The following is a 25,206-nucleotide window of genomic DNA, read 5'->3' as shown; positions in this document are numbered from 1 at the left end:
GATTTTACTGCCATCTCGTCAATCCTGTTCCAGCTTCACTGCATGAAAAGTGGGATTTTCGTCAGTATGCGGCACTGTAGATTGTCGTGAAATTTCAGGTTTACGGCTGTTTACGGCAATTTGCAGGCAATGCAGAAAACTGCCGTGAATTGCCGGAAATTGACGTGGGCCTGGCTTGACCCACCTCCCCCTATGACCCCCCTGCTCCTAATTCTAGGGGAGGCTATACAAATGCAAATCAGGGTTGCAGGGGGAGTTATATCCCAGGTGAGATTTTTCTAAAAGGTCAAATCTCTGGTACAAATAGATCAAGCTAAGTATAGCCTAATTATAGTCTCTTACATTTTAGCTTGAATTGATTTATTTAATGAAAGTATGCTAGATTAACTACTGTGTATGTCATTAGCAATGGCAAATGTTATGTAAAAAAAGATACACAAAATCAGAATCAGAATTAGCTTTTTTGGCCAGGTTGGCGTAAACAAACAAGGAATTTGACTCTGGTTAATCTTTGCTCTCAAAGTACAACACTCAACAATAACATAAAAAAGAATAAAACATACAGAACAGTAAGTATAGAATCAAGGCTACACATACGAATAAGACACTATGGGATGGAATGCAATTGCCTGGAGGGGGAGTGCAGCTGGGAATGTCTGCTTTCTTGTTGTCCCTGTCATCCTAGAGCTCAACCACTGTGCATAGTGGCATGACTACAGTGACCTTTTCTTTGGTCTTACTTAAATGCACAGTGGATGTATTAACATCCACAATGTTAATGAATGCTTTTGGATTTTCTCTCCCAAACTCCATTTTTGAAATAGCGCCTTCTGTGGTCATAATACTGTGAATGAGAGAGTTCATAGTTGCAATGTTCACAGAAGCGCCGAGGTCATTCCTTCCGTCTTGGGACTTCCATCTTTCAACAAACAAGAGTTTCACAGGCACACCTTTTAGAGGTGAGCCAGGGCGAGCTTGTCTCGCGAGTTCTTCCGTATAACAATAACCTCGCATGTGATTGGAGGAGCCCGACGAGCCTTCTACTCCTCATCACGTGAGAGGTCATGGCCACGGCTACTTGCACGACTAGCATATAAACAAACATTATCGTACCTAGCTAGCTCTCAGACCTTCATCCCCAGTTCCTGTGGTTTTGCTGCCTTGTCTACACGCTAGTAAGGATTTTTGCTACAATGGCTGGACGGCGTCTCGCATTTATTTCTCCCGCCTCAACTCCTCTGGTTGAACGCGACCAACTTCCAGCCAGTCCGCAGACCGACCACAAGAAACTGTTGGTTGCCATCAGCGGACTGTCTCGTCGGTTGAGTCGGGTTGCTACTGGCATGAACGAGCAGTTCAGTGCCGTTAACTCCAGGTTGCTGTCCAGAGGCTAACTCCAAGAAAAGAAGACAGGTGCACAATCCTAAGATTGCGGTAAGAATATGTTTGATGACTGCTAGCTAAGCTAAACGTACTATAAAACCACGCCTTTGTTGGTAGCCCAAGCTAAAAGTAGCCTAGTAGCCTTGCAAAAGAACAACAGAAGCAGTGTAAGTTTCTTTATTAAAGTGTATTTTTTGTCTTGTAATTTACAGGAAGCCGTACGCCGACTTCACAACTCGGAGACCAATACTAGGCGCTGCGATCCGGAGCAAGGGTAAGATTTAAATAATATGCTTTCATTCTTCTGTATAAGGAAATGGACACGTTAATAGACACCGATCTTAACTGTATAATTTGTTTTTACAGGCTAAACTCTCCTCACAACGAGGCCATCACCTCTTTTTTGCTAGGAGCTATGTCCGCAAGTCCAGATTTACACGATAATGACGAAATTGTGTGTAAGTAACTTTTTTTTTTTTTTACTCGTTCTCCTTCCTTGCTTGATGTTACTGTGACTTACGTTTGATTTTTATTAATTCCACTCTCATTTAATTGTTTTCCAGCGGCCTGTAAGACGTACTTTGAAAGCATACGCCGGAGTTTCCGATATAACCAGCCAGGACTTTCAGAGCAGACGGAAGCTGCGAAGATTTCAGCTCGGAGTAGGTCGAGAAGAAAGAGGGTAAGACTTTTTTGTTGACTATTTTTCAGATGCATTGATAGATGTGTTGTGTCCATACGCAGTGCATAGCACAGTGCTGATTGCCTTTATTTATTTGTTTTTTTTACAGCTATTGGAAGCGAGACAGAGTGTGCTAGTAGCGGCCGAGGAGGAACTCTGGAAGTCCGCTACAGTCGACCTAATGTCCGACGAGGAAGACGGCACTGTTGGCGGGGTGTCTGGATGGATACCTTCCGTAGCCAGGACCTCTCCGAACTCTGTACTACGTTGCAGTCGCGATTGGAGGGGACTCCGAAGTACAGAGCGACCCACCATAAGCGTCTGCAACACGGCCAGCCCTCGCACAGAACGCCGCCTACTGCTCCGAGGCTGCAGAGCGGCAGTTCACACAGTTGTAGCCAGGATTTTGGGTACTCTTTTTTGACTAGAGCTGTAACAAAATCCGGGTTATCCGGTTTTCAACCCGGATAAATACGTCACCCGGGCAGACCGGATGGTGGCATGCATTTGATCCGCCTTAAAAAAAAAATAATAATAAAAAAAATAAAAAATGATCCGCCCAAGTCGAGCCAGACGGCATTTCATTATGTCAACAAATGGCAGTTACAACGCTCTTGCACCTTAGTCGTGAGAGAAATGATGAAACCGGAATATATATCCCTCTTTAGTTGCCTACTAGGGTACAGTCATTCTCTAGCATGGTGTTCAGTCACGAACACACAGTCACACACTGAGTGAAATGAAACCTAACTCCCGCCCCGTTTGTCGGTTAAGTGAGCCATGCCCCCTACTGATGCGTCCTGACTTGCGATCCGTCCGTTACTTACAGTGAGGGACGAATCCCCGCTGACTCGTACCACCTGGTTTCGTTTCATTTGACCAACTTGGCAGCAGCAGCGAGTGGTCTGGGTGACTCACGGCCTGACAGCGAATCGAAACTTAAAAAGCTCTGAGTTGGCATGGATTCGCTACTTGCCCGTCTGACCGCTGAGTCACCCAGAGCCAGCAATTCAGCGGTCAGACGGGCAAGTAGCGAATCCATGCCAACTCGGAGCTTTTTAAGTTTTGATTCTGTCTCGAGCGCCCAGTCGGCAGCAAGGATTGTCGTCAACCCATCTGACTGCTGAAGCCTCTGTACCTCGCTACAGGCTCGGTTAGCGTGGCTTCATGCATCTTGTACAGTCGTTGAAAAATAATCATTTAGTGGGAGGGCAAGATCATTCCATGTTGTTTACTTGTAGGTCTAAACTCAGCATTGCCTCACCTAATGCTACCACATTTGTCGCTGTGTAAAATCACACACTAGCTGTTGTGTCTGGCTTTCAGATAAAATGGCATTGAATTATTACTTGACAAAAATAAATGAATGAACTTGTAGCTGTAGGCTGCTCTTTGATTTATCAAAATGAATTGATAAATGGGACAAAAAAAAGGCGCGGCGCATAGCCACTAAACGGCAGAAAGGTTTTTTTTTTTTTTAATAAGTGACTCAAGTGATTCAAGTGATCCGTATAACTCGAATCCCCTCCTCGAAATGATCCAATCAGCCCGGATTGCCCAAAAGATTCGAGTTAAGCATCTCTATTTTTGACTCTTTGTCAGCTACCCATACATGTTGTGTGGGCAGATCTCCTGTGTGTGTGTGTTTTAAAAAAAATAAAGCTCTTTCTTTGCATAAATGTGTTTCTGGTAAATGTTCCTTGCCTCAATAAATTCAATCATGTCGTGTAGTAGCCTACATAAGAGAACAATGATATACAGCATAATAGCATATAAATTAAATAATAAATATAGATATATATAATAATAATACATATAATTTATTATTGGGGTTTACATTTATGAGCCTGCCTACTGGTAGCTCTGCCAACCAATCACGAGTGATTTTACTTGTTTGAAAAGTAGTGGTTTCATCCAATCCTGAGTAAGGACATTCAGCGCCAGGCGCGCGGTTTCTGCATTCATATGCTAATTAGAGCCGCGAGCATGGTACGTTTCCGACAATTTGTGGCACCGACAAACGCCACGTTCGCAGGCTGTAAATTGTCGTTAACTGATGAATATTAGGGAGATTTTCGGGCATTTATGGGGACCAAAATCCCACTTTTCATGCAGTCCTTTTACTGACACACCAACCAACTCCTGTGGTTTCTGATGTATTGAAGTGATATTTCTTGCCACAGTTCTTCTCCACTCTGCCTGTCAGCCACGCCTACCTCTTCAGCCAACTCAGCTTACCTGTGCATCATTAATCTTCCACACCAAGCAAACCAGAATATAAGCTTCCCCAGTTCATTCACTCCTTGTCAGATTGTCTTTGCTGTGCCTATGCAAGACCTTCCAGACTTTTTACCTGCTTTGATCACCTGTTGCCAACCAGCCTTCTGCCTGACTACCAGCATTGCATTGTGGACTTGTCTCAGCATTTTTGGAGCTACTGTGATTTTTGACTGCCGGCCTACCTTCTTCGGCCTTTTTCCTGTGGAGCTTTCTGCCTGCTTGGATTCTGTTACATTTCTATATTTTTGTTAAATACACGGCCATGTGTTTTACAGATAAAATTGTGTGCTCTGATCATTTGATCAAAACTACCAATCCTCTGGGATAAAGGGTTTGACAGCAAGCAATGAAAAGCTTTAAATCTCTTTAAAAATAAAAAGCCCTGGTGCTGAGGCTAAAATCAAAGGCAATTGAAGAATCTCATTGGCATGCAACGTCACGAATGATGCTATTGATCTCTTTATAACATGTGTTTCTAATAAGGTCCACATCACTCATTGAACAAAGCACTTGCCATTTTAGTCAGTCAATTACAGACTGTGCTTATTTATATTGAGTATTGGTGTCAGTGTTTGGTTGCTGAAATGTGTATGAGAGTAACAGCTGGTGATAATCTACTCTGGGTGAAATCTGGATGTTCAAAGTTGAAGAGAAAAACAACGCTGTTCCTAACTACCCAAAAGCAAGGATCTTTTCCCATATATTACAGACAAAAATAAATAAATTGGTATGTAAAAACAAGCGCAGTTTTGAAAATGAATTCATTTCATACATCATTGATCACCTGTAAGGGCCTTACTTTGATGAAACGTGAAATTTCACATTTACAGCGTTTCTATATGTCATATTTATGATTCCCTATATAATGGATGTGAAAACTGTAATCAAGGGAACATAAAGTCCTCCAACTATACAGTCTTATGAACGTTTGTTTATATTGTTAAAAATCTCCCATGGGAGCATTCTCTAAATTATGTCCCTGCAGGAAGGAAATATATCATATCTCAGATCTAAAGAAACATAAATGTTAAACAAACATTTTTCCATACTCTCAAAGCCTGTTTAATGTTTAATTGCATTATATTAAACCTTGACACCACGTAGTGTGAATATCATTCGGGTTATGAAAGTATTTACTGATATAAAAAAAACAACAAGGTCCAGGAGTTGTAAAGAGCTGTAAGGAAAGATAGTCACAAGCAAAGAAATTGGAAATTCAACTATGACACTCCCTCTGCGATGTATCAACAGGAGTTTTAACAAAACTACACAACCATTAGAGGTTGCATGTTTTTGAATATTAGTTGTAATTATTATTGCACTCTTCCAACAGGAAGAATAAAAAGCATGTTACTTTCATCACTGCTCCAAATGTTAGTTTCACAGTAAATGTGAAAGTTTCAGAATATAACTGTCCTTCATGCAATGTTGGTCAAGTTACTTTTAAAAAGTAATTAGTTACAGTTACTGGTTACTGCTCCCAACAAGTAATTGAGTTAGTAACTCAGTTACCACATTGTAAAAGTAATTAGTTACTCAGCAAAGTAACTCTGGCGTTATTTTTTATGTTCTATAACGCTGTTAGGTTCTATAACATCTTTAACATCAAATATGTTTATATTAACTGATTGAAGAATAACAACACTATATACAGTCATTTAGAACATTCGGTATTTATTTGAACTCAATAGATTGCAGCCTGCCATATGATGCATAGAAATAAAAACATAAATACAGTGGAAACCGCTTATAGTGATCACGTTGGTCCAGAGCCAATTTGAACACTATAAGCGGTTGATTACTAAAACCGAAGTTGTATTACAGTACAGGTATTTCACTTATTTTTTATGGAGAATATCATCTAAATGCCATTTGTATCGTTTTTCAATGAGAAAAATTAAATAAAACGGATAGCTTCAGCATTTACTGAATTTTATTATCATGCAAATTTAATTACAGTACTGCGCAGTGCGCAGACATACTGTAGGCTAACTCAAATACAGTACGTAACTTATTCTCTGCTGTGCCGCCGGTGCATTTTTTTTCTTACAAGTCTGAAAATAAAGTTTGAATTCAATCCGCCTTTCAGCACCCCTGCTCGGATCTATGCTCCTCCGTGCCGGTGTTCTGTCGATTTGTGCTACTTGGTGTGAAAACGAAACTTAGAAAATCGGCTTGGCGAATGCTCAAAACCACAAAGTAGCAATTCTCGACAAGTAGGAGAAATCGAATGAACACCGGCCTCCCATCTTACAAGAACCAGCCTGGAGCTTCCAGCGGTCACACGCGCATTCAATCCGCTCTCCAGCACCCATCCTCGGACACATGCTCCTCCATGACTTCCTTTTTCCAGCCATGATTCGCGCGCTTGCTGCCCGGTGTCAACTCGTTACGTTAGCTAGCGAGGCAGAAGCAGACGTCCAGAAAGGAATCAAGGGAGTAAAAAATAAAATAGCTACACGTAGTTTTAAAATTATTTTTGCACATGTTTACATTCATAAAATGGCCAAAAATGAACATTATAAGCGGATTTCTTGATCACTATAAACGAATTATTTAAACAGCATTTGTATAGAAATGATTCCGTCCCAAGCCTTTTGATCCATATAAGCGGTTGATTACTATATCCGTGACCACTATAAGCGGTTTCCACTGTATTGAATATAAAGTGGTGATGGTGATCACCTGTTTCTGACCCGAAAAATGGAGTGTTGTTTGTTTTCGAGTGGCTTCGTCTCTTTCGCTGGGGCTCACGCTAGCTGCATTTGGGCTTGGGGTTGGGTTAGCTAGCTGCATTTGGGCCTGGGGTTGGGTTAGCTAGCTGCATTTGGACTTGGGGTTGGGTTAGCTAGCTGCCTTTGGGCTTGGGGTTAGGTTAGCAGCTGCCTTTGGGCCTGGGGTTGGGTTAGCTAGCTGCATTTGGACTTGGGGTTGGGTTAGCAGCTGCCTTTGGTCTTGGGGTTGGGTTAGCTAGCTGCCTTTGGGCTTGGGGTTAGGTTAGCAGCTGCCTTTGGGCTTGGGGTTAGGTTAGCAGCTGCCTTTGGGCCTGGGGTTGGGTTAGCTAGCTGCATTTGGGCCTGGGGTTGGGTTAGCTAGCTGCATTTGGACTTGGGGTTGGGTTAGCTAGCTGCCTTTGGGCTTGGGGTTAGGTTAGCAGCTGCCTTTGGGCTTGGGGTTGGGTTAGCTAGCTGCATTTGGGCTTGGGGTAGGGTTAGCAGCTGCAGAAGCAACAAGTGCTTCATATTCGCATGGGTTGATGTGAGGTGCTTCATTAGATTTGAGTTACTTGAGGCAGACGTGGATAAAGTTTTTTTCCCTGGGAATAGCGTGCATGTTACGTACACATTCTTGCCTTTTATCTGCACGAGTGAGAAGTAGTGCCGGAACTTCCAGTTAGAGGACGCTACCTTTGAACTTCCCTGGCTCGTCGCCATTGTCGCTGTCTTCTGTGTGTGTTTAGTAGTAGTCGTCAGCATGTGCAGTGAGACAGCGTGAGCAGGGCATCCGCCCACACAGCCAATCATCATCGCATTTGCAACGGTGTCATCATCCCCACCCCTGCTCTCTCCAGGCAGCATGCAGCTGATGTGTAGCCGAAAGCCTAAAACCAAATTGTAGTAACGCGCCACTTTATATTTTCAGTAACGATAACGGCGTTGTAACGATGGGAAAAGTAATTAATTAGATTACTCTGTTACTGGAAAAATAACGCTGTTAGTAACGCCGTTATACTTAAACGCCGTTACTCCCAACACTGCCTTCATGTGCATTTGATATGACCGCCATGACTCTGAATTCAATGATAAATGGACTGTATCTGTATAGCACTTTTTTAGTCCAGTTGACGACTCAAAATTGACCATCCACACACACAGACACTCATGCAACACTTCTTCTAAGACTTTGACGTGGTCTGTGGAAGCCAGGGTTTGACCACCGACCTTCTGATTGGTAGATGACTGGTATTCCTCCTGAGCTACAACTCCCTAACAGGATGAAGCAGATATGGAAAATGGATGAATGGCAAAAATTGCTAGATTTCAAAACAAAACAGCATTGATCATATAGGCTACACATTGTCTTCTTTGTTGATATTTATATCTCTTCATAAGAGCTTGAATTAGGGCAAGTGGACTTCTTCTTGGATCTTGAAGACGTTTCACCTTTAATCCGAATGGCTTCTTCAGTTCTAAACTAGATGGTGGGGAGTATCAGCTTATAAACAGAGAGGATTGTTACAATCACATGTGTCACTGAACCCCCTGACCAATGTCCATGTTGTTTGAGTCATTGAGGTGATACCTGAGGCCACCTCCTCTGTTCAAAGATGTTTTTTCCATGCATAGAAGGCTTCTTTGACTCCTCTCTCAAACCATCTGTCTTCTCTGTCCAGAATGTGGACATTACTGTCCTCGAAAGAGTGTCCCTTTTCCTTGAGATGTTGGTGCACTGCTGAGTCTTGACCTAAAGACGTGGCTCCCCTATGTTGTGCCATGCGCTCGTGGAGCTGTTGTTTGGTCTTTACCAAACGGAGGTCCGCACACTCTTCGCTGCACTACATACATGATGCCACTTAGTTTGTGTTTGGGTGTTTTGTCTTTTGGGTGAACCAGACTCTGAGGGTGTTCTTGGGTTTGAGGTGCACTGGAATGCCATGATTGGAGAAGATTTCTCTGAGACTCCTGCCATATATGGAATTACAATATGTTTTCGGCTGTTCTAGCTTCTCTAACAGTGTGATTAGGTCCGTTTGTCATTTGCTGATTTGACAAAGGCCCAGTTGTGGGATCCACAGGTTTAAAGAGCTTTCTTGGAGTGCTGATGTTCCTTTTGTTTTCGCTCAGCCTTAGTGGGTATACTCTCAGCCTGGTGATGTAGTTCTAATGCCATTTTGTGTTCTTTTGGATGTTGTGAGTTGAAAAGCAGGTACTGGTCTGTATGTGTGGGTTTCTTGTGAACCTCAGTGTTAAGACTTCCATCCTCTTCAATTACCATGACCTGGATGACTGAGAATCGTCACCAACTATATGTCTTAAAAATAAGGGAATGGGTTGTAGCTTCTAAAATGTTTTGTTGTTCAACCATTCTATCCCAACATTTTACCTATACATACCTTTTTGCTGTGTCAATCAATTGTTAAGTTTGTAACAAATTTTTAAAAGGATGCTTCATAGAAATGTGCATTAGAAATATGCACTGTTCCATTTATCTGGTTTGGAGTGAAAAGAAAACAGTATTCTATTCACAACTGAGCTTAGAAAATACATCAAATATACACATATATATATATATATATATATATATATATATATATATATATATATATATATATATATATATATATATATATATATAGTGTGTTGCATTTATGAAATCAATTAAAGGTGATAGAAAAAGGTTGAATGGGGCATTAATCCTTGTTCTGTGATGTGATATGTAGCCCAAAAAAAATTGGTTGGGTCTGTAATGGCTCAGAACCTCCCTAAAAGTCTCTCTGAAACAGCTATGTTACTATGCTGGGTTTAGAATGCGTCGTTTGCCCTTATTGGCGTCGTTTCAGAGCTTATCTGGCAACCTCATTATGAAATGCAGGTAGGTGTTGGCGCTATTCGGTTGCCGTTGCTTGATTGGCTGCCCTTGCTCTCACTGAAAAGAAAGTACTCCATTTGGCTTCATTTGTTTTGTTTTACTTCGGTTACTGTGACTTCCAAAGGTTATGCATTGAAACAAGCAAGCTGGCCTTTGGAGGCTTAAGGTCTGTTTATGGTCGGAAACCAGGTCGTCTGCGTGCGTGTCGCAGTTAACGCAGATATGCCCCCCGAAGACAGTGCCGCAGATATCGTCGCAGGGAGGAGAGAAAGGAGGCCTCTGATTGGTCAAGTCTACATCCGCTCTACACTATGCGTATTTCCGGTTTGCTAACCGTGCTAACCGTTTCTTTCGCCTCTCTGCCAGCTCCAGTAGTAGCAATATTTCTTCTATTTCTAGATCGATCAGCTGCATCTCAATCAAAGTGCGCATTCATCCAGTCGCCATTGTTGTTGAATGACCTCCGTAACCGGAAGAGAAACACGCCACCCACCACACCCACAATCCTAGCTTATTCGTGATTGTCCCTCTTGCGTTGTGGCGTGGAATTAACATAGCGCAGATCGCGCTTCAAAATTGGGCATAAATCAAAAATAACTGCGTCATACCTGCGACAAGCTCACTGCGACACACTGCTCCAAGAGTATACACGGCCCTTTACTTACCGCCTGCATAATAGTGCAAATAGCTAGCTGCTAAGGGGTTAGCTCATTCCCTTTAGATGAACAAGCCAGAGCTAACGTGCAATTCTTACAACAGGAATATGGCACAACACACATTTAAAACAAAATAAAATGTGATACTTACAGGCTGTACTGATTGCTGGGGTTGATTTTGTTGCAAAGTCGGAACTGACCCTCTACTGAGCATTAAATTCCGACTGAAGCCTGCTCGGAATCGTGCAAGGTTTGTGAAACTGTACTCTGTGAAGGGGCGTGTCTGAAAGGGGGTGGCTGTGGATTTGGGTGTGGGGGGGCGATTGCGCCAAAAGATACATCACCTAATGCTCAAACACGAATTGGCCCATTTTCTGGCGGCAATTCAAAAAAGGGGGAGTACTTGAAACAGAGGTTCTGACACTTGCTGGCACTTCGTGTGTACTCCCCACAGCGGGGAGACTCAGAACTAACACCAAAAACGTGAAAAAGACGATTTTGATTCTCTATCCCCTTTAACTGCTACAGAGAAAACTTTTTTTTTTTTTTTGCATGTAACAAAAACATTTTGAACTCCGAAAAAAAAGACAAAGGCTGTGTGTTTATTCCAGAAATGTCTTGCAACATTTGACTTTTTGTTGTTTGCCAATTTGCAACTTTTCTTTTCCTGGATTTATCCATGGTTGGCATACTGGGGGTAAAAAAGCTCAATAAATCATGTGCCGGCAGGTGTCGCGCATTGGCGGGTGTGACGCATATTTTGAGTGACAAAAAATTAAACACGTTTTTACAAGATCACCATAATCTTCAAATTTAGAATTACATTTAAAAAACTAACAAAATAAAATGAATTCAAATTAAATAACCTACTCATGATTTATTTTCCAAAGCCACAGGGAGCCTCATCCCTCTGCTGAGCCAAAATTCAGCCAAATTGAATCCTTTTCTACGGGGCGCCGACCCCTGTTCTCGTCCCTCACCAATGATCTGCTGTGATGTCATCTCCCAAATGGTGAAAAGGTTTTCTGAGACTGGATAATATATTTACTATTCACAGGTTCTACTTTTCGCTTTGCTTGCAAACTATTTACAAAACATAAAAAACAGTTTATTTGTGTGCTTTCTAAGTGGAAAGAACATCATGGCCACGAGAAAAGCACAGAGCAATGTATTGGGCCCACATCATGTTCCACTGGCAGCAGGACTGTGAACACTAAACTGGTGCAACAGCTGGAGTGGGCTGTCATTTGGTTTTTAAGTGAAAGATGTCTTTCTGAGGTGATGACAAATTATTTGGATAACCACACAATGGTAACGTTGTAAAAAATATGGAAGTTATCTCTCAGTTGAATCCTTTTCTTGCTGTGCACATGAATAAGTATGGACAGGTGCAGCGCATCCTATCTTTCAATCACCATGTGCAGGGACTTGATTCAACTTTACCTTCCAGCATCGTTAGCTTTTTTCACTTGAGCATTTCAGCCCCTCCTCACATCTTTATCCCATATAATATAAGTTCTTCTTTGTTAAGGGATTAACAAAAAAAACATGTGAAGCCAGGTTCAGACAGTAGTCTTTATCCTCTTTGACAGTTTGGGAAAGGGAATCTGCTTCAGATGGTGGGGACCATCCAGTATCAACTGTGGGAAGTTAAATACAGTGAGTAGATTGAGAAAAAAGAATGAAAAAGTAGTGCACGTGTCCACATCAAGTTTTTTTTCTAACAGAAAAGCACCAGCAAATTGTTAAGCGTGATGAAAGCACACCACTATCCAGCAACACTAGAATCTAGGCGATCAGCATAAAGGCTTTTCTGTGTGATGATCATTTTTGTCTGAAGGCTCATACAAGTTCAGCTTGGGACATACAGCTGGAACTTCTTCTCTGCCATATGGTGAAAAGAAGGGACACCTTTCAAAAAAAAAATCTGGGAATATCGTTGGCAGCAGCATTACAAAATAAGTGAGGCACTCGGAAAAAGAAGTGGAATGTGGTTATTTTCTGTTGGCAGCCGCATATACTCTGAACACCAGCCCAACATGTAAGCGGCCCACAGGGAATCCTCAAGAACCCCCTCATCAGACACTTGCTTTGAACTTGGGGTAAAACTCTGATGATTTCTCCACTTTGGAATGGTATCCATAGCCTCCATTGTGATGATCTGTTTGAGAGGGGTCAGGCTTATGCAGAACAGGAGCAGGGACAGACCAAATGTTGCATTTAATGGGAACTTGTGCAATTGGCTTTGAATTGGCCTCAAGAGTTCTTCCACTCTCCAGTAGAATTCTTTATGAAGGCTCTTATGTCCTGTTGACGTTTCTGAGTTCACAGCATGCCAGGGTTGATGTGTACAGCACTTAGTCGTAGGCATTCTGAGTCAATCAAGGCAACTCAGGCAGTTTTACGTCTGATCTTACAGTTGTATCCATCAGTAGTTGTTTATATTCTCTGGTGTTTCTCTCAATTTATTTCTGGGTCCAAGTCATGTATCATGAGCCTACTCATCTTATTCCACTGTGATGCATGGTAGGAGCTTCCATGCCATACAGTGGTAGGCTGTTGAGTGGTGGTTGGATGGAATTGCCCCACTCTAGGGATTCTTCATAATCAGGACAGGTTAACCATTCTGGACGAGTCCCATCCATTAGCAGTCACTTCATTTGTGTTGCTAGGCATTCATGAAGAGCGGTTGGATTCTTTATCCAGTAGATGTGTATCATGTCAGGGCCTGGTGCAGTCGAATTCTTCTTCACCTCCTAACTATGTCTTAAACCACAGTCCTCTAACTTCTTTTTTGTCCTTTTGACAAATTCCAAATTGTTTTTTTAATCTCCCTTTTGAGGTGAATAATAGAACCATATGTAACTGGCTTTCAATTGTTTTGGGTATTGGTGGTTAGCAATGTGCTCTGATCCAATTAGAGGTCATGAAAATATAGGCTGTGAGGCTATCACTTGAAGTAAACAAGTCTGACTACACAGACTCTCTTCTTCACTCATCTACATTTGGGGAAAATTGCACATATTAAATTACTTATTGATCCATGTGTTATTCATATTGAATGTAACTATGCTGCACATGTTTCTAAACTGTTTTGGGAACTTACTGACAATTTGTTTGTTGTCCTCATTTACACCCACATACTAAATGTGCTAAAGATTAACCCGACTTATAAAACACAGGCGTAACTATTTTCATAGTGGTGATATGAATCATTTCAAGTAATTCCTCAGTGTAGTAGAAGTAATTTTTAATTAAGTAATTTAAATTAAATTCATCCATTGCAGTGGTAACAGATCCAGCAGGGCAATACAGGCATCCTCAGTGTGTGAATTATACAGTGACAATTGGGGGGGGGGTCAACATTTTCTCCAGGGTGTAAAGGGAACCCAGTGCAGCGCATGTGCATGCTCCAGTTAACAGAAGTCTTACAATCCTTACAGTATCTTGCTTGTTCAACTAAATGTCTGCAGTCTGCAGATAATGATAAACACCATTTAACAAAACATTTGCACTATGATTAATATATATTGCTTGAGACATCTCTAGTCAACTGGAGATGACTGACTTACTGTCCCTTGTTGATAAATTAAAGATTTCAAGGGTTTAGGCTCTCCTTTGCATTATTTTTTGTAGTGACTGACCTTTGTGAATAGCTGGAATATTAGTCACACTCATCAACATTTCTGTCATTTTGCTGTTATGCTGTATAAAAATAAGGGTGCAGCTATGTGGCAGTCAAGGTGGCATGACAACGATTTTAGAAAAACAAGTTGATGAGCAGGTTTACTGTACAAAGACTAACAACACTACTGTATTTTGTATTACTTACAATTTTATAATCAACAAACTCTGTTATTCCTGAATGTTATTCTAATTGTTTTCCTTGCTTATAAATCGGACAAATGGGGTGTAGCTCTCCATGGTTCAAGCTCTCCTTTTAATTTGCTGACTTATGACTGCAAGAAGACAGCCCATTGAAGTCAGAAGTTAAGAGCCTCATGCTAATTCGTACTTGGAAAGTCTCAATCATAATAAACTAAAACAGTCTAGGTTCTTAGTGAAAAAAAAGAGGTTGAAACATATAACAAGCTTATTATACTGGTAAAGAAAAAAAGTACTGATTCCCTTCCTTCAACCAAATAATCAAGTTTGTATCTTTTCTGTAGAAAACAGTTGTGGAAACAGAATGCCAGGAAAATTGTTGCCATCCCACAAACGGACTTTGAGGAGCTGCAGAGGAGAAAGAAGAGGAAGAGTGGGTAAGAAGTGTTTCCTTTATCCAAAACAAGTAAATACCTCAGGTATTCCAGATACAGCAGTGAATATCTGCCTGATTGAGTGGGGAGTTCTCACCATGTTGTAATGAAATGTAATGTGTCCACCTATGCTTGATTTCAAATTTGACTTTTCATGCATATTGTAAAAAAGGGGAGCACATGGCATATGGATGGACATTGTTACAATGTTTTTTTTTAGATTTGTCTTTATTGTATGAATCGTGGTTTTCTGACACCTTGGCATGTTCTGGTCGTGAGTGCGGTGACTTGCTCCTGTTTTTTTAAGATTTGTCTTTATTAAAACATATACAGTAAAATACATTAACCTTTTAACTAGCTCACAACTAGACTGCCTTTAATTGAATTGCAAATCCAAGCAAGTGATCTAATTACAGCAGCTGCTTGCTTATCTACTCATGACTAACTTCAGTGTCGGCAAGTTGAAATGTGAGAATCACAAGTAACTTGTCTCATCAACTAATTTGTTTTAACTCACCTTCTTCCACTGGTGTCACAGATGAGCGTACCATGGCGAACATGGAGGAGCTGGTCCTGGCAGCAGAAGAGCTGCCAGCCATCAGCAAAGCCCTCCAGGACCTCGGAAAATTTGCCAGGGCCAATAAAATTAGTACTATTGCCTTGACAGATGGGGAGGTGGCATCTGTTAAGGCCACATCCAAGTTCGTCATCTGCAGAGGTGTGTAAGATAAAACATAAAAGGGATAGTTCAACATTTTGGCAAATTATTCTATTACAATAATCTCTATAGTCATATGAGTAGGTTCATTTCCTTTAATTATCAGTGTCTGTTGTTGTACTCATTGAGCAGCTCACGTCTCTGCCCCACAGATTTTAAAACAACAGACACTGATAATTAAAGGTAATGTACATAGTGGCCGGGTCTGTGCCCGTGGGGCTCGGTCGGGTACAGCCCGAAGAAACTACACGGGTCTCCCTTCTGATGGGCTCACCACCCGTGGGAGGGCCCAAGGGGGTCGGGGACCTTGGCGGTCTGATCCTCGGCTACTGAAGCTGGGTCTTGGGACGTGGAACGTCACCTCTCTGCTGGGGAAGGAGCCTGAGCTGGTGCGCGAGGCTGAGCGGTTCCGGCTAGATATAGTCGGACTCACCTCGACGCATGGCTTGGGCTCCGGAACCAGCCTCCTCGAGAGGGATTGGACTCTCTTCCACTCTGGAGTTGGAGAGAGCCCGTGGTGAGAGGCGTAGAGCAGGTGTGGGCATACTTATTGCCCCCCAGCTGTGCTCCTATACATTGGGGTTTACCCCGGTAGACGAGAGGGTAGCCTCCCTCCGCCTTAGGGTCCTGACTGTTGTTTGTGCTTATGCATCAAGCGGCAGTTCAGAGTACCCACCCTTTTTGGAGTCCCTGGAGGAGGCACTGGAGAGTGCTCCTCTGGGAGACTCCCTCGTCTTGCTGGGGGACTTCAATGCTCACGTGGGCAATGACAGTGAGACCTGGAGGGGCGTGATTGGGATGAACGGCCCCCCCGATCTGAATCAGAGTGGTGTTTTGTTATTGGACTTCTGTGCTCGTCACGGACTGTCCATAACGAACACCATGTTCAGGCATAAGGGTGTCCATATGTGCACTTGGCACCAGGACACCCTAGGCCGCAGCTCGATGATCGACTTTGTGGTCGTATCGTCGGACTTGCGGCCGTATGTCCTGGACACTTGGGTGAAGAGAGGGGCGGAGCTGTCAACTGATCACCACCTGGTGGTGAGTTGGCTCCGCTGGTGGGGGAGGAAGCCGGTCAGACCTGGCAGGCCCAAACGTATTGTGAGGGTCTGTTGGGAACGGCTGGCGGAATCCCCTGTAAGGAGGAGTTTCAACTCCCACCTCCGGCAGAGCTTCAGCCATGTCCCGGGGGAGGTGGGGGACATTGAGCCCGAATGGGCCATGTTCTGTGCCTCCATTGTTGAGGCGGCCGACCGGACCTGTGGCCGTAAGGTGGTCGGTGCCTGTCGTGGCGGCAACCCCCGAACCCGCTGGTGGACCCCAGTGGTGAGGGAGGCCGTCAAGCTGAAGAAGGAGTCCTATCGGGCCTTTTTGGCCAGTGGGACTCTGGAAGCAGCTAATGGGTACCGATAGGCCAAGCGGAACACGGCCTCGGCGGTTGCTGAGGCAAAAACTCGGGCTTGGGAGGAGTTCGGGGAGGCCATGGAGAACGACTTCTGGACGGCCTCGAAGAGATTCTGGTCCACCAACCGGCGGGTCGGGGGGGAAGCGGTGCACCGTCAACACCGTCTATGGTGAGGGCGGGGCTCTGCTGACCTCAACTAGGGACGTCGTGAGTCGGTGGGGGGAATACTTCGAGGGCCTCCTCAATCCTACCGACACGCCTTCCGATGTTGGGGTTGGGGAGTTGGACGTGATGAGTTGGGGAGCTCGGACGTAGGGCCTCCCATTTCTGGGGCTGAGGTTGCCGAGGTGGTTAAAAAACTCCTCGGTGGCAAGGCCCCGGGGGTGGATGAGGTCCGTCCTGAGTTCCTCAAGGCTCTGGATGTTGTAGGGCTGTCTTGGTTGACACGCCTCTGCAGCATCGTGTGGACATCGGGGGCAGTGCCTCTGGACTGGCAGATCGGGGTGGTGGTCCCCCTCTTTAAAAAGGGGGACCGGAGGGTGTGTTCCAACTATAGGGGGATCACACTCCTCAGCCTCCCTGGTAAGGTCTTTTCGGGGGTACTGGAGAGGAGGATCCGCTGGATAGTCGAATCTCGGATTCAGGAGGTGCAGTGTGGTTTTCGTCCTGGCCGTGGAACAGTGGACCAGCTCTATACCCTCGGCAGGATCCTGGAGGGTGCATGGGAGTTCGCCCAACCGGTCTACATGTGTTTTGTGGACTTGGAGAAGGCGTTCGACCGTGTCCCTCGGGGACTCTTGTGGGGGGTGCTCCGGGAGTATGGAGTGCCGGACTCCTTGATATGGGCTGTTCGGTCTCTGTATGACCGGTGTCAGAGTTTGGTCCGCATTGCCGGCAGTAAGTCGGACATGTTTCCTGTGAGGGTTGGACTCCGTCAGGGCTGCCCTTTGTCACCGATTCTGTTCATAATTTTTATGGACGGAATTTCTAGCCGCAGCCAGGGCATTGAGGGGGTCCGGTTTGGCGACCTCAGAATCGGGTCTCTGCTTTTTGCGGACGATGCGGTTCTGTTGGCGTCGTCGGGCCGTGACCTTCAGCTCTCACTGGAGCGGTTCGCAGCCGAGTGTGAAGCGGCTGGGATGAGAATCAGCACCTCCAAATCTGAGACCATGGTCCTCGGCCGGAAAAGGGTGGAATACGCTCTCCGGGTCGGGAATGAGATCCTTCCCCAAGTGGAGGAGTTCAAGTATCTCGGGGTCTTGTTCACGAGTGAGGGACGAATGGAACAGGAGATTGACAGGCGGATCGGTGCGGCGTCTGCAGTGATGCGGGCTCTGCACCGGCCCGTCGTGGTGAAGAAGGAGCTGAGCCAGAAGGCGAAGCTCTCGATTTACCGGTCAATCTATGTTCCTACCCTCACCTATGGTCACGAGCTGTGGGTAGTGACCGAAAGAACGAGATCGCGAATACAAGCGGCCGAAATGAGTTTCCTCCGCAGGGTGTCTGGGCTCTCCCTTAGAGATAGGGTGAGAAGCTCGGTCATCCGGGAGGGGCTCGGAGTAGAACCGCTGCTCCTCCGCATCGAGAGGAGTCAGATGAGGTGGCTCGGGCATCTGGTTAGGATGCCTCCTGGACGCCTCCCTGGTGAGGTGTTCCGGGCCCGTCCCACTGGGAGGAGGCCCCGGGGAAGACCCAGGACACGTTGGAGAGACTATGTTTCTCGGCTGGCCTGGGAACGCCTCGGGGTCCCCCCAGAAGAGCTGGAGGAAGTGGCCGGGGACAGGGACGTCTGGGTCTCTCTGCTCAAGCTGCTGCCCCCGCGACCCGATCCCCGGACAAGCGGAAGATTATGGATGGATGGATGGATAAGCTCTGTTATGCATTAACAAGATTTAAGTGAATATTGACATGAAGATACTGATGATCAATTTTCATGAATCTTGCAGATCCAATGAAGCACCCTGTTGCCAGCTCATACTGCCGCAGCCTGATTGGTTGCCGGGTCTACATTGAGCAGTGGGTGGCCCATGAGCCCAGCTGCCCCAAGTGCCGCCATGGGGACTTCGTGCCAAAGAGCTTCCCACTAACAGGGATGGACAAAACTGTTTCGGTCTTTAAAGATGTCATACGGGATTAGTAAATTGAAAATGTATTTATTTATTTTTTTGGTTCATAATTTTTTAAATTTTTTTTTTGAGCATTATGGCAGCAGAATTGTAATCTGAATACCGTTTATGCTAAACACATTTGCTATGCCAAGGGAAGCTTTATGAATGTAAAGCTCCCCTTGATGCCCATCAACTCCTCATTTTCATTTATTTATTTTTGTTACAATATTTAACATGATATGATAATAGTGCCGAACCGGACCGGGGGACAGAGAGAGAGGGAGCTCCCACAAGCATCGGGCAGAGCCCCCCCAGCGACCAGAGGCGGCAGCCTACCAGCCCCGCCAGGCCCCCGCCACCCAGACATGGGCCGTGCGCCGGAACCGGCCCCCGCGAGCCCGAGCGCCACCAAAACCCCCCGGCAGGGGCCCCGCCCAACACCCGAGAGGGCCAGGCGCCCCAGAGAGCCAACCGCAGTGGGCCAGCGCCTGCCCCAGTGCCCCTGGGCAAGTGCCCCGGGAGTCAAGACGTGCCCACAGGTGGATGAGGCCGCGAGCAGCGGGGAGAAGCAATGCCCCCCCCCCCCCCCATCAGGAACAGCACAAGCAGGCCAGAGGACAGCAGGACCCAGACCCAGTCCCAGTCACCCCATAAATCATATAAGAGAAAAAAAATAATAATAAATAAATACACAAAGACAAAAAAAAAAAAAAAAAAAAAAAAACACATCCACAAACACTCGCACAGCACATGCATCCATCCCCCACCTCTGCTGGAGTGTGGCGTAGCGGGCACATCCGGGGGCCAGCAGCCCCCAGGCCACCACAGACCCCGAACCAGTAGGACAACTCCTCCTCCTGGCCCCCCCGCCTCAGGCAGCAACCAGGCAACAGGGGTGCGGGAAGACCCCTACCCTCTCACCTCTGGCTCTTTGATATTTTCTAATAGTGAGCATTTAAAATTGAGGGGCAAGCAACCTTGTGGAACTGGGAGCGTGGCCCTCCGGGCAGCCTACATACCCAAAGAGCCCCGCCCACCAGATACCACTCAGTGCTATCGCCCCCCAAAACCTAATGTGTGTGTGTGTGTGTGTGTGTGTGTGTGTCTCATGATTGGTTCATAATTGTTAATGGTTCTTTTAGTGTTTATTTTGTTAGTTATTTAAGTTATTCATAGTTATGAAAGGGAATGTTTGAATTGCTACCAGTGTGTGTGCGTGTTATATAGTTCTGTTGAGATTGTGTTTTGAATAAATGTGTTTGTTGTTGTTTGTACTATTTTGTTTGCCACAAAATAGCCATACAGACATGAGTTGTTTTGTTTTAACACATTCAAACCATTAAAATGGTTCTCCACTTTGTCCGCACACCTGCAGCCTTTTGGCTGTTTTCAAATGAGTAAAATGCAAGGTCACATTACAGGGTCTGACAGTTTCACTGAACTGTAGGCTATGTCAGGGTGTATTTTACTGTAATCTCCAGCAACCCTGACATGGGCCCAACAGTCAGGAGGACCACCACATTGTCCAGATTGAACAATCTAGACACCAAACTGCTGAAGACCTTCTACTACTGTTGTATTGAGAGCCTGCTGGGACCCTCACTGAGGCAGACAGGAAGAGGCTTCAGGGGGTAATCAAAGCAGCACAGATTATTGTTGGGTTCGCCTCCTCTTGTGTCACACTCCAGTGTGGTAGTATTATCACAACAACCTTTTCCACTTGACTTGTGACTAAAAAGAACATTTGTCAACTGAAACTGATTGCTCACAACAAAATATTAAAGCTAAATGAAACAGTTTATAACAGAAGGAACAACATGAACTTGAACGTGAATAAGAAAAACCAGTGGAACTCTGTTATTTTATGTCAGGAACACTTTGTTTCGTCCATTTCTCAACATATTCTTATTCCGAATCATACAAGGTTGTAAGACAAAACCTAATAAATCCCTGGAATAAGGGTGAAGCTTGCCCGCTGACATGTATACATACACAACTGCCATGAGCAAAGAGCAAAGCATATTTGTTTATAGTGTAGGCTACAGTGCGTCATTCAATACACTGATTCGGAAGTTAGGGTAGTTTTGCGTATTACATGGTAAGTGGCTGCGAGTTATGCTGTAAGACTGGAGAAGGTGGGAATTGGCCAGGAGTTAGGCTACACTGGAAGTCCGTGCAAAGTAGGAAATAAATGAACGGGATGTACACTCTAATACGCAGTCAGTATTGTGAAGTATTACCTAAAGGTCTCTGTCATTGTACAGAGATGCTGTGATTTGCTTGTATAGCACCTAAAAAAAACCTCACTGTTGTCTATATTCATTGACACACCCAGCCTCGCTTTCAATAGAACACACGCACTCGCATTATATAACTGCCATCAGCAAATTATATGAAAACATTATAAAACATCTTTTAAGAAGAAAAAAAAACGGTTGTTGCTCTTGTTTATTTTGTTTAAGGTTAGTAGCTGTGCAATGTTCAGCTGTCAGAAATGGAAGGCCAGCCTCATCTTTTGTCATATTTGGCTGTAATCACTTTTTTTGTAGCCTATTATAATTTATATAGGCTATGACGTTCTCCCAAACAACCAGCTGTTGTAGTTTCACTTAACTAAAATAAATGCAGCCTACTACCTACAATGGGTGTATAAAAAGCGGAAAATATGTTTGATATTAAATCAGCACGCTAATTTTATTTTGCCGTTGTTACACGTAATTTCTGCTTCCGGTCTGCCCGCCGTCACGTTCATATGTAAGAAACGAAAAATGAAAAAAGTAATTTTCCAAAAACCAAATTTGGTCCGTTATTTGATTTTGTTTTTTTCGTTTTTTTATGAAGACAGCAAAATCTAGCTAGCGTGATTCGCAAATGCCCGGTGGGCCGATTTGAGTAGCCTATAGATGTTTTTACCTTCACTGCTCATAAATAACTGAAACATAATGTATGCACAACATACAAATAAACGAGTCCCATTTTGAGCTTGCACATCTTGTTGCAGCCTTTCAAAGTTGGGTGGTATCAGAGCGCGTCTTATTCTGCCGTTACATCCAGCGGGGACTTGGGACTTGGTTTATCAAACTGTTTGATTGTGTCACTAAAGGCTTGGGACTGATGGGCACTAGACTCACGAGGTAATCGTTTGCTATTAAGAAATATTTGTTGTGTTGAGTAAACGTCGGATTTTGCGCAGTGAGTCTATTCACGCCGTTGGGCTGCAATCGCATTCATTATTTCCATCACAACACAATGCGAACTAATCTGCTATAATCGCGTCCCTTGGCATTGTTCTTATAGGCCTACGTAAGGTTTTAATGTGTTAAAAACAAATGTAGGCCTATACGATTAATACGAAACACAATAATAAGAAGTGCTGGCAAAAAAACGCAGCGAGACACGTGTGCTCCGCGATCTACCGGAATTTCAACGTGTCTACCAGAATGTCAGGTTGACGTCATTGTCAAAGGACTTTCGGCTAAGATCGGGAAGCGGCCAATATTAGAGGATTTACAGTATGTAACTTTTTTCCGCTGTGACAAAAACAGCTGAATTGCAATCGGTCAAAATGACGGATGGCGCTCGGATTTCTCCGTCATATTTGAAAAAAAAAGGGTCAATGACGGAAAATATTCGGTTAACGCGACCCCCGGTATGTATGTATGTGTGTATGTAGGTGGTAGGCCTGTATGTGCAGAAACGCGGATTTTGTCCGTGTGCTAGGCTCGATAATGTTGTCAACGTGGCTTTGTTTTAAAATTATAGGCCTATGCTTAAGTGACGTACAACCCTATTAGCCTAGATCCGTGGAGAACCCCTGTGCCAAATGCCAATTACACCCCATTAAATGGTTTACTTTGGTCTTTTTCAGACAGGAGCAACATATGGCCGAAAACTCATGACCGGGTATCTGTCCGCAGTCAGGGGAGTGAAGGCAGGGGAACGCAGAGTGGGATCACTTCTGAGGACGATTCACCAGCCCAATCACGAGGCACGACAGCGTGTATGTAATGGGCTACACTATTATGCTTTTGATATGGCCCTATAAGCCTACTGTTGTTTCCAGTAGTATTTATTTGCAATCCTCAAGGAAATTAAGGGTTTGTTCGTTATTTAATGTCTGGTTCTTCAGAATTCCAATGTAAAATGAATAAACATGACCCATCCTCTTTGGGCAGATGGACCTGGCAGTGCCAGATCATCCTTTGATGAAAACACTTAACTATATATAGTCATGACAACTTTGCTTACATCTCTGAGATTGAGATTTGGCCATTATCATTTTGATGACAACAAGGTTGTAAAAGAGGCTCTGTGCAAAAAGGGTTTTAAGCGGTGGTAAGTTTATTAGCCTATAGTAGACCTGTAAGCCTAATCGATCGTTCTAACCTATAGATTGTCTATTCAATGTTATTTTCCTCTTTCTCTGAAGGGTGCGCGGAACCTCAATCCCATTCCATACTACGCAGCACATAAAATGCACATTTATCAAAATGAGAAGCTGGGAATGTTTGGGGTCACACACGTCATGGCTGTGGATGGATACAGTAAGGCGATTGTTGGCTACGCAACTATGCTGGTTAAAAATAATCTAATCATTTATGAGGATGTGTACAGGTCAGTGCCCATTAAGCAGCAATATTTTATCCAGTATAGTGTGTTCCTTTTTGTTACTATGTTTTCCCATGGCAGAACAGGCTTATATGCATAAATGCCGTGGGTGTACTCACGTTTGTTTTTTTCCCTCAGATCAGCAGTTCTTCAATATGGGATGTGGGACCATATCAGGGTTGACCATGGGAAAGAGTTTTATCTCACTCTCTACATGCAGGAGAAACTCGCTGCCTACAGATTCAACCTGGGGAGGCAGCCATATCTCCAGACCAAGTCAACAAATGTGAGTATATTGTAAGGCTGCACATTCTAACCATATAGATGAAGTGTCCTTCAGTAAGGCATCTATATCTGACATTGCTCCAGAGAATTTAACCCATATACTGTACCTTAATAACTGTAAGTCACTAAGTGTAATTTAGTTTAAGTGTAATGTAGTGCAATGTAATTTTTCTAGCAGTGATTGAGACATTTCACATGGTTTTATTCATGTTCCCTCAGAATCACACCATTGAGAGAATGTGGCCTGAAGTAAATAACCGTGTAAATTACCCAATAAAGGCAGCCTTCGTTAACCTGTTGGATCAAGAGATGATCGACATGGAAGACAACGCCACACGGTACTGCGTTTCCAATCTGACCATGGAGGTCTGCAAAATTGGAATCGAAAGACTGGCAAAGGCTTGGAATGAGCATCGAATTCCTGGTAAGTGATCTGCTGAAGGATACAAGGATATTATACAGAGGTGGTAGGTGTTGTGTGAAAATGTGAGTGTTACGTGCGGCAGGGGGCACAGAGGTGGTAGACAGGTGTTGTGTGAGAAGTGTGTGTGTTTGTAACGGTGGGGTGGGGGCCACAGATGTACAGTACACCTTATAACTGTTTAACATTGTTCATTGTTAGGTAAAGGAAAACCAAACAATTTGGCAGCTGGAGGATGTCCCAAGAAGATTGACCAGGCACTACTACCACATGCCTCGCAAGCAACTGATTATTACCAGCAGGATCTTGGCTCTTCATTAACTCGAATGCCCTCCTTTGCAATGGACCAGTTTTCTACAGAACAGGACAAAGTCTTGGCAGAGAACCGTTTTGCTGAGTACTATCCTGACCTCACCACCTTATGATACAGTGGTCAACCATGACTACCATCCCCTTCAAAATGCTCTGCTTTGCCTAATACACACTGCACAGCACTAATTTAACTGAAATGTAACATACATATGTATGTCACTTTGCAGGCAATGTATAACATAGCCCCCCAGTTCAAATAAGTTTTTTATTTCTGGTCCTTTTTTTCATTGATGAAGAGTAAGTGAGGGTAGTTGTAGTGCCTGTTGGATGTTTGAAGTTTTCTTTTGTGCCCTCTGTATTTGGCCCAGTACACAGTAAATGTGAGAAACTTGAGCATGTTAAATAAACACATAATTCCAGAAATTCCATGTCTGTCATCTGTTTAGGTCCCTCCTGTTCATTTTAACACTTTCCAGAACGTTGTTCCACTGTTGGAA

The 25,206-nt window shown here is 44.1% G+C and overlaps 1 protein-coding gene and 1 long non-coding RNA gene across 2 annotated transcripts; both read left to right on the top strand.

Annotated features, from left to right (window-relative positions):
• The first annotated feature begins 1,290 nt into the window (after positions 1 to 1,290).
• LOC142371645 (uncharacterized) lies at positions 1,291 to 1,789 on the top strand. Its single transcript, XR_012768085.1, has 3 exons — positions 1,291 to 1,434; positions 1,596 to 1,657; positions 1,750 to 1,789. It is a non-coding gene; the product is annotated as an uncharacterized LOC142371645 (long non-coding RNA).
• Positions 1,790 to 15,398: 13,609 nt separating this feature from the next.
• LOC142370724 (uncharacterized) lies at positions 15,399 to 24,822 on the top strand. Its single transcript, XM_075453150.1, has 7 exons — positions 15,399 to 15,567; positions 18,922 to 19,085; positions 22,952 to 23,083; positions 23,513 to 23,697; positions 23,830 to 23,977; positions 24,196 to 24,400; positions 24,599 to 24,822. Exons 1-7 carry the CDS (start codon positions 15,399 to 15,401, stop codon positions 24,820 to 24,822), a joined length of 1,227 nt encoding a protein of 408 aa, XP_075309265.1.
• The last annotated feature ends 384 nt before the right edge of the window (positions 24,823 to 25,206 follow it).

This window comes from Odontesthes bonariensis, chromosome 21, assembly GCF_027942865.1.
Source record: "Odontesthes bonariensis isolate fOdoBon6 chromosome 21, fOdoBon6.hap1, whole genome shotgun sequence".
Classification (NCBI taxonomy): Eukaryota; Metazoa; Chordata; class Actinopteri; order Atheriniformes; family Atherinopsidae; genus Odontesthes; species Odontesthes bonariensis.
This window is presented reverse-complemented; position numbering and strand designations above follow the sequence as displayed.

Excerpts from the sequence above, each read along its gene's own strand:
- LOC142370724 (XM_075453150.1), top strand. The coding sequence starts at position 15,399 with ATGGCGAACATGGAGGAGCTGGTCCTGGCAGCAGAAGAGCTGCCAGCC. Across the intron at positions 19,086-22,951 it reads GGATGGACAAAACTGTTTCG|ACAGGAGCAACATATGGCCG; the intron begins GTCTTTAAAGAT and ends GGTCTTTTTCAG. Across the intron at positions 23,084-23,512 it reads ATCACGAGGCACGACAGCGT|GGTGCGCGGAACCTCAATCC; the intron begins GTATGTAATGGG and ends CTTTCTCTGAAG.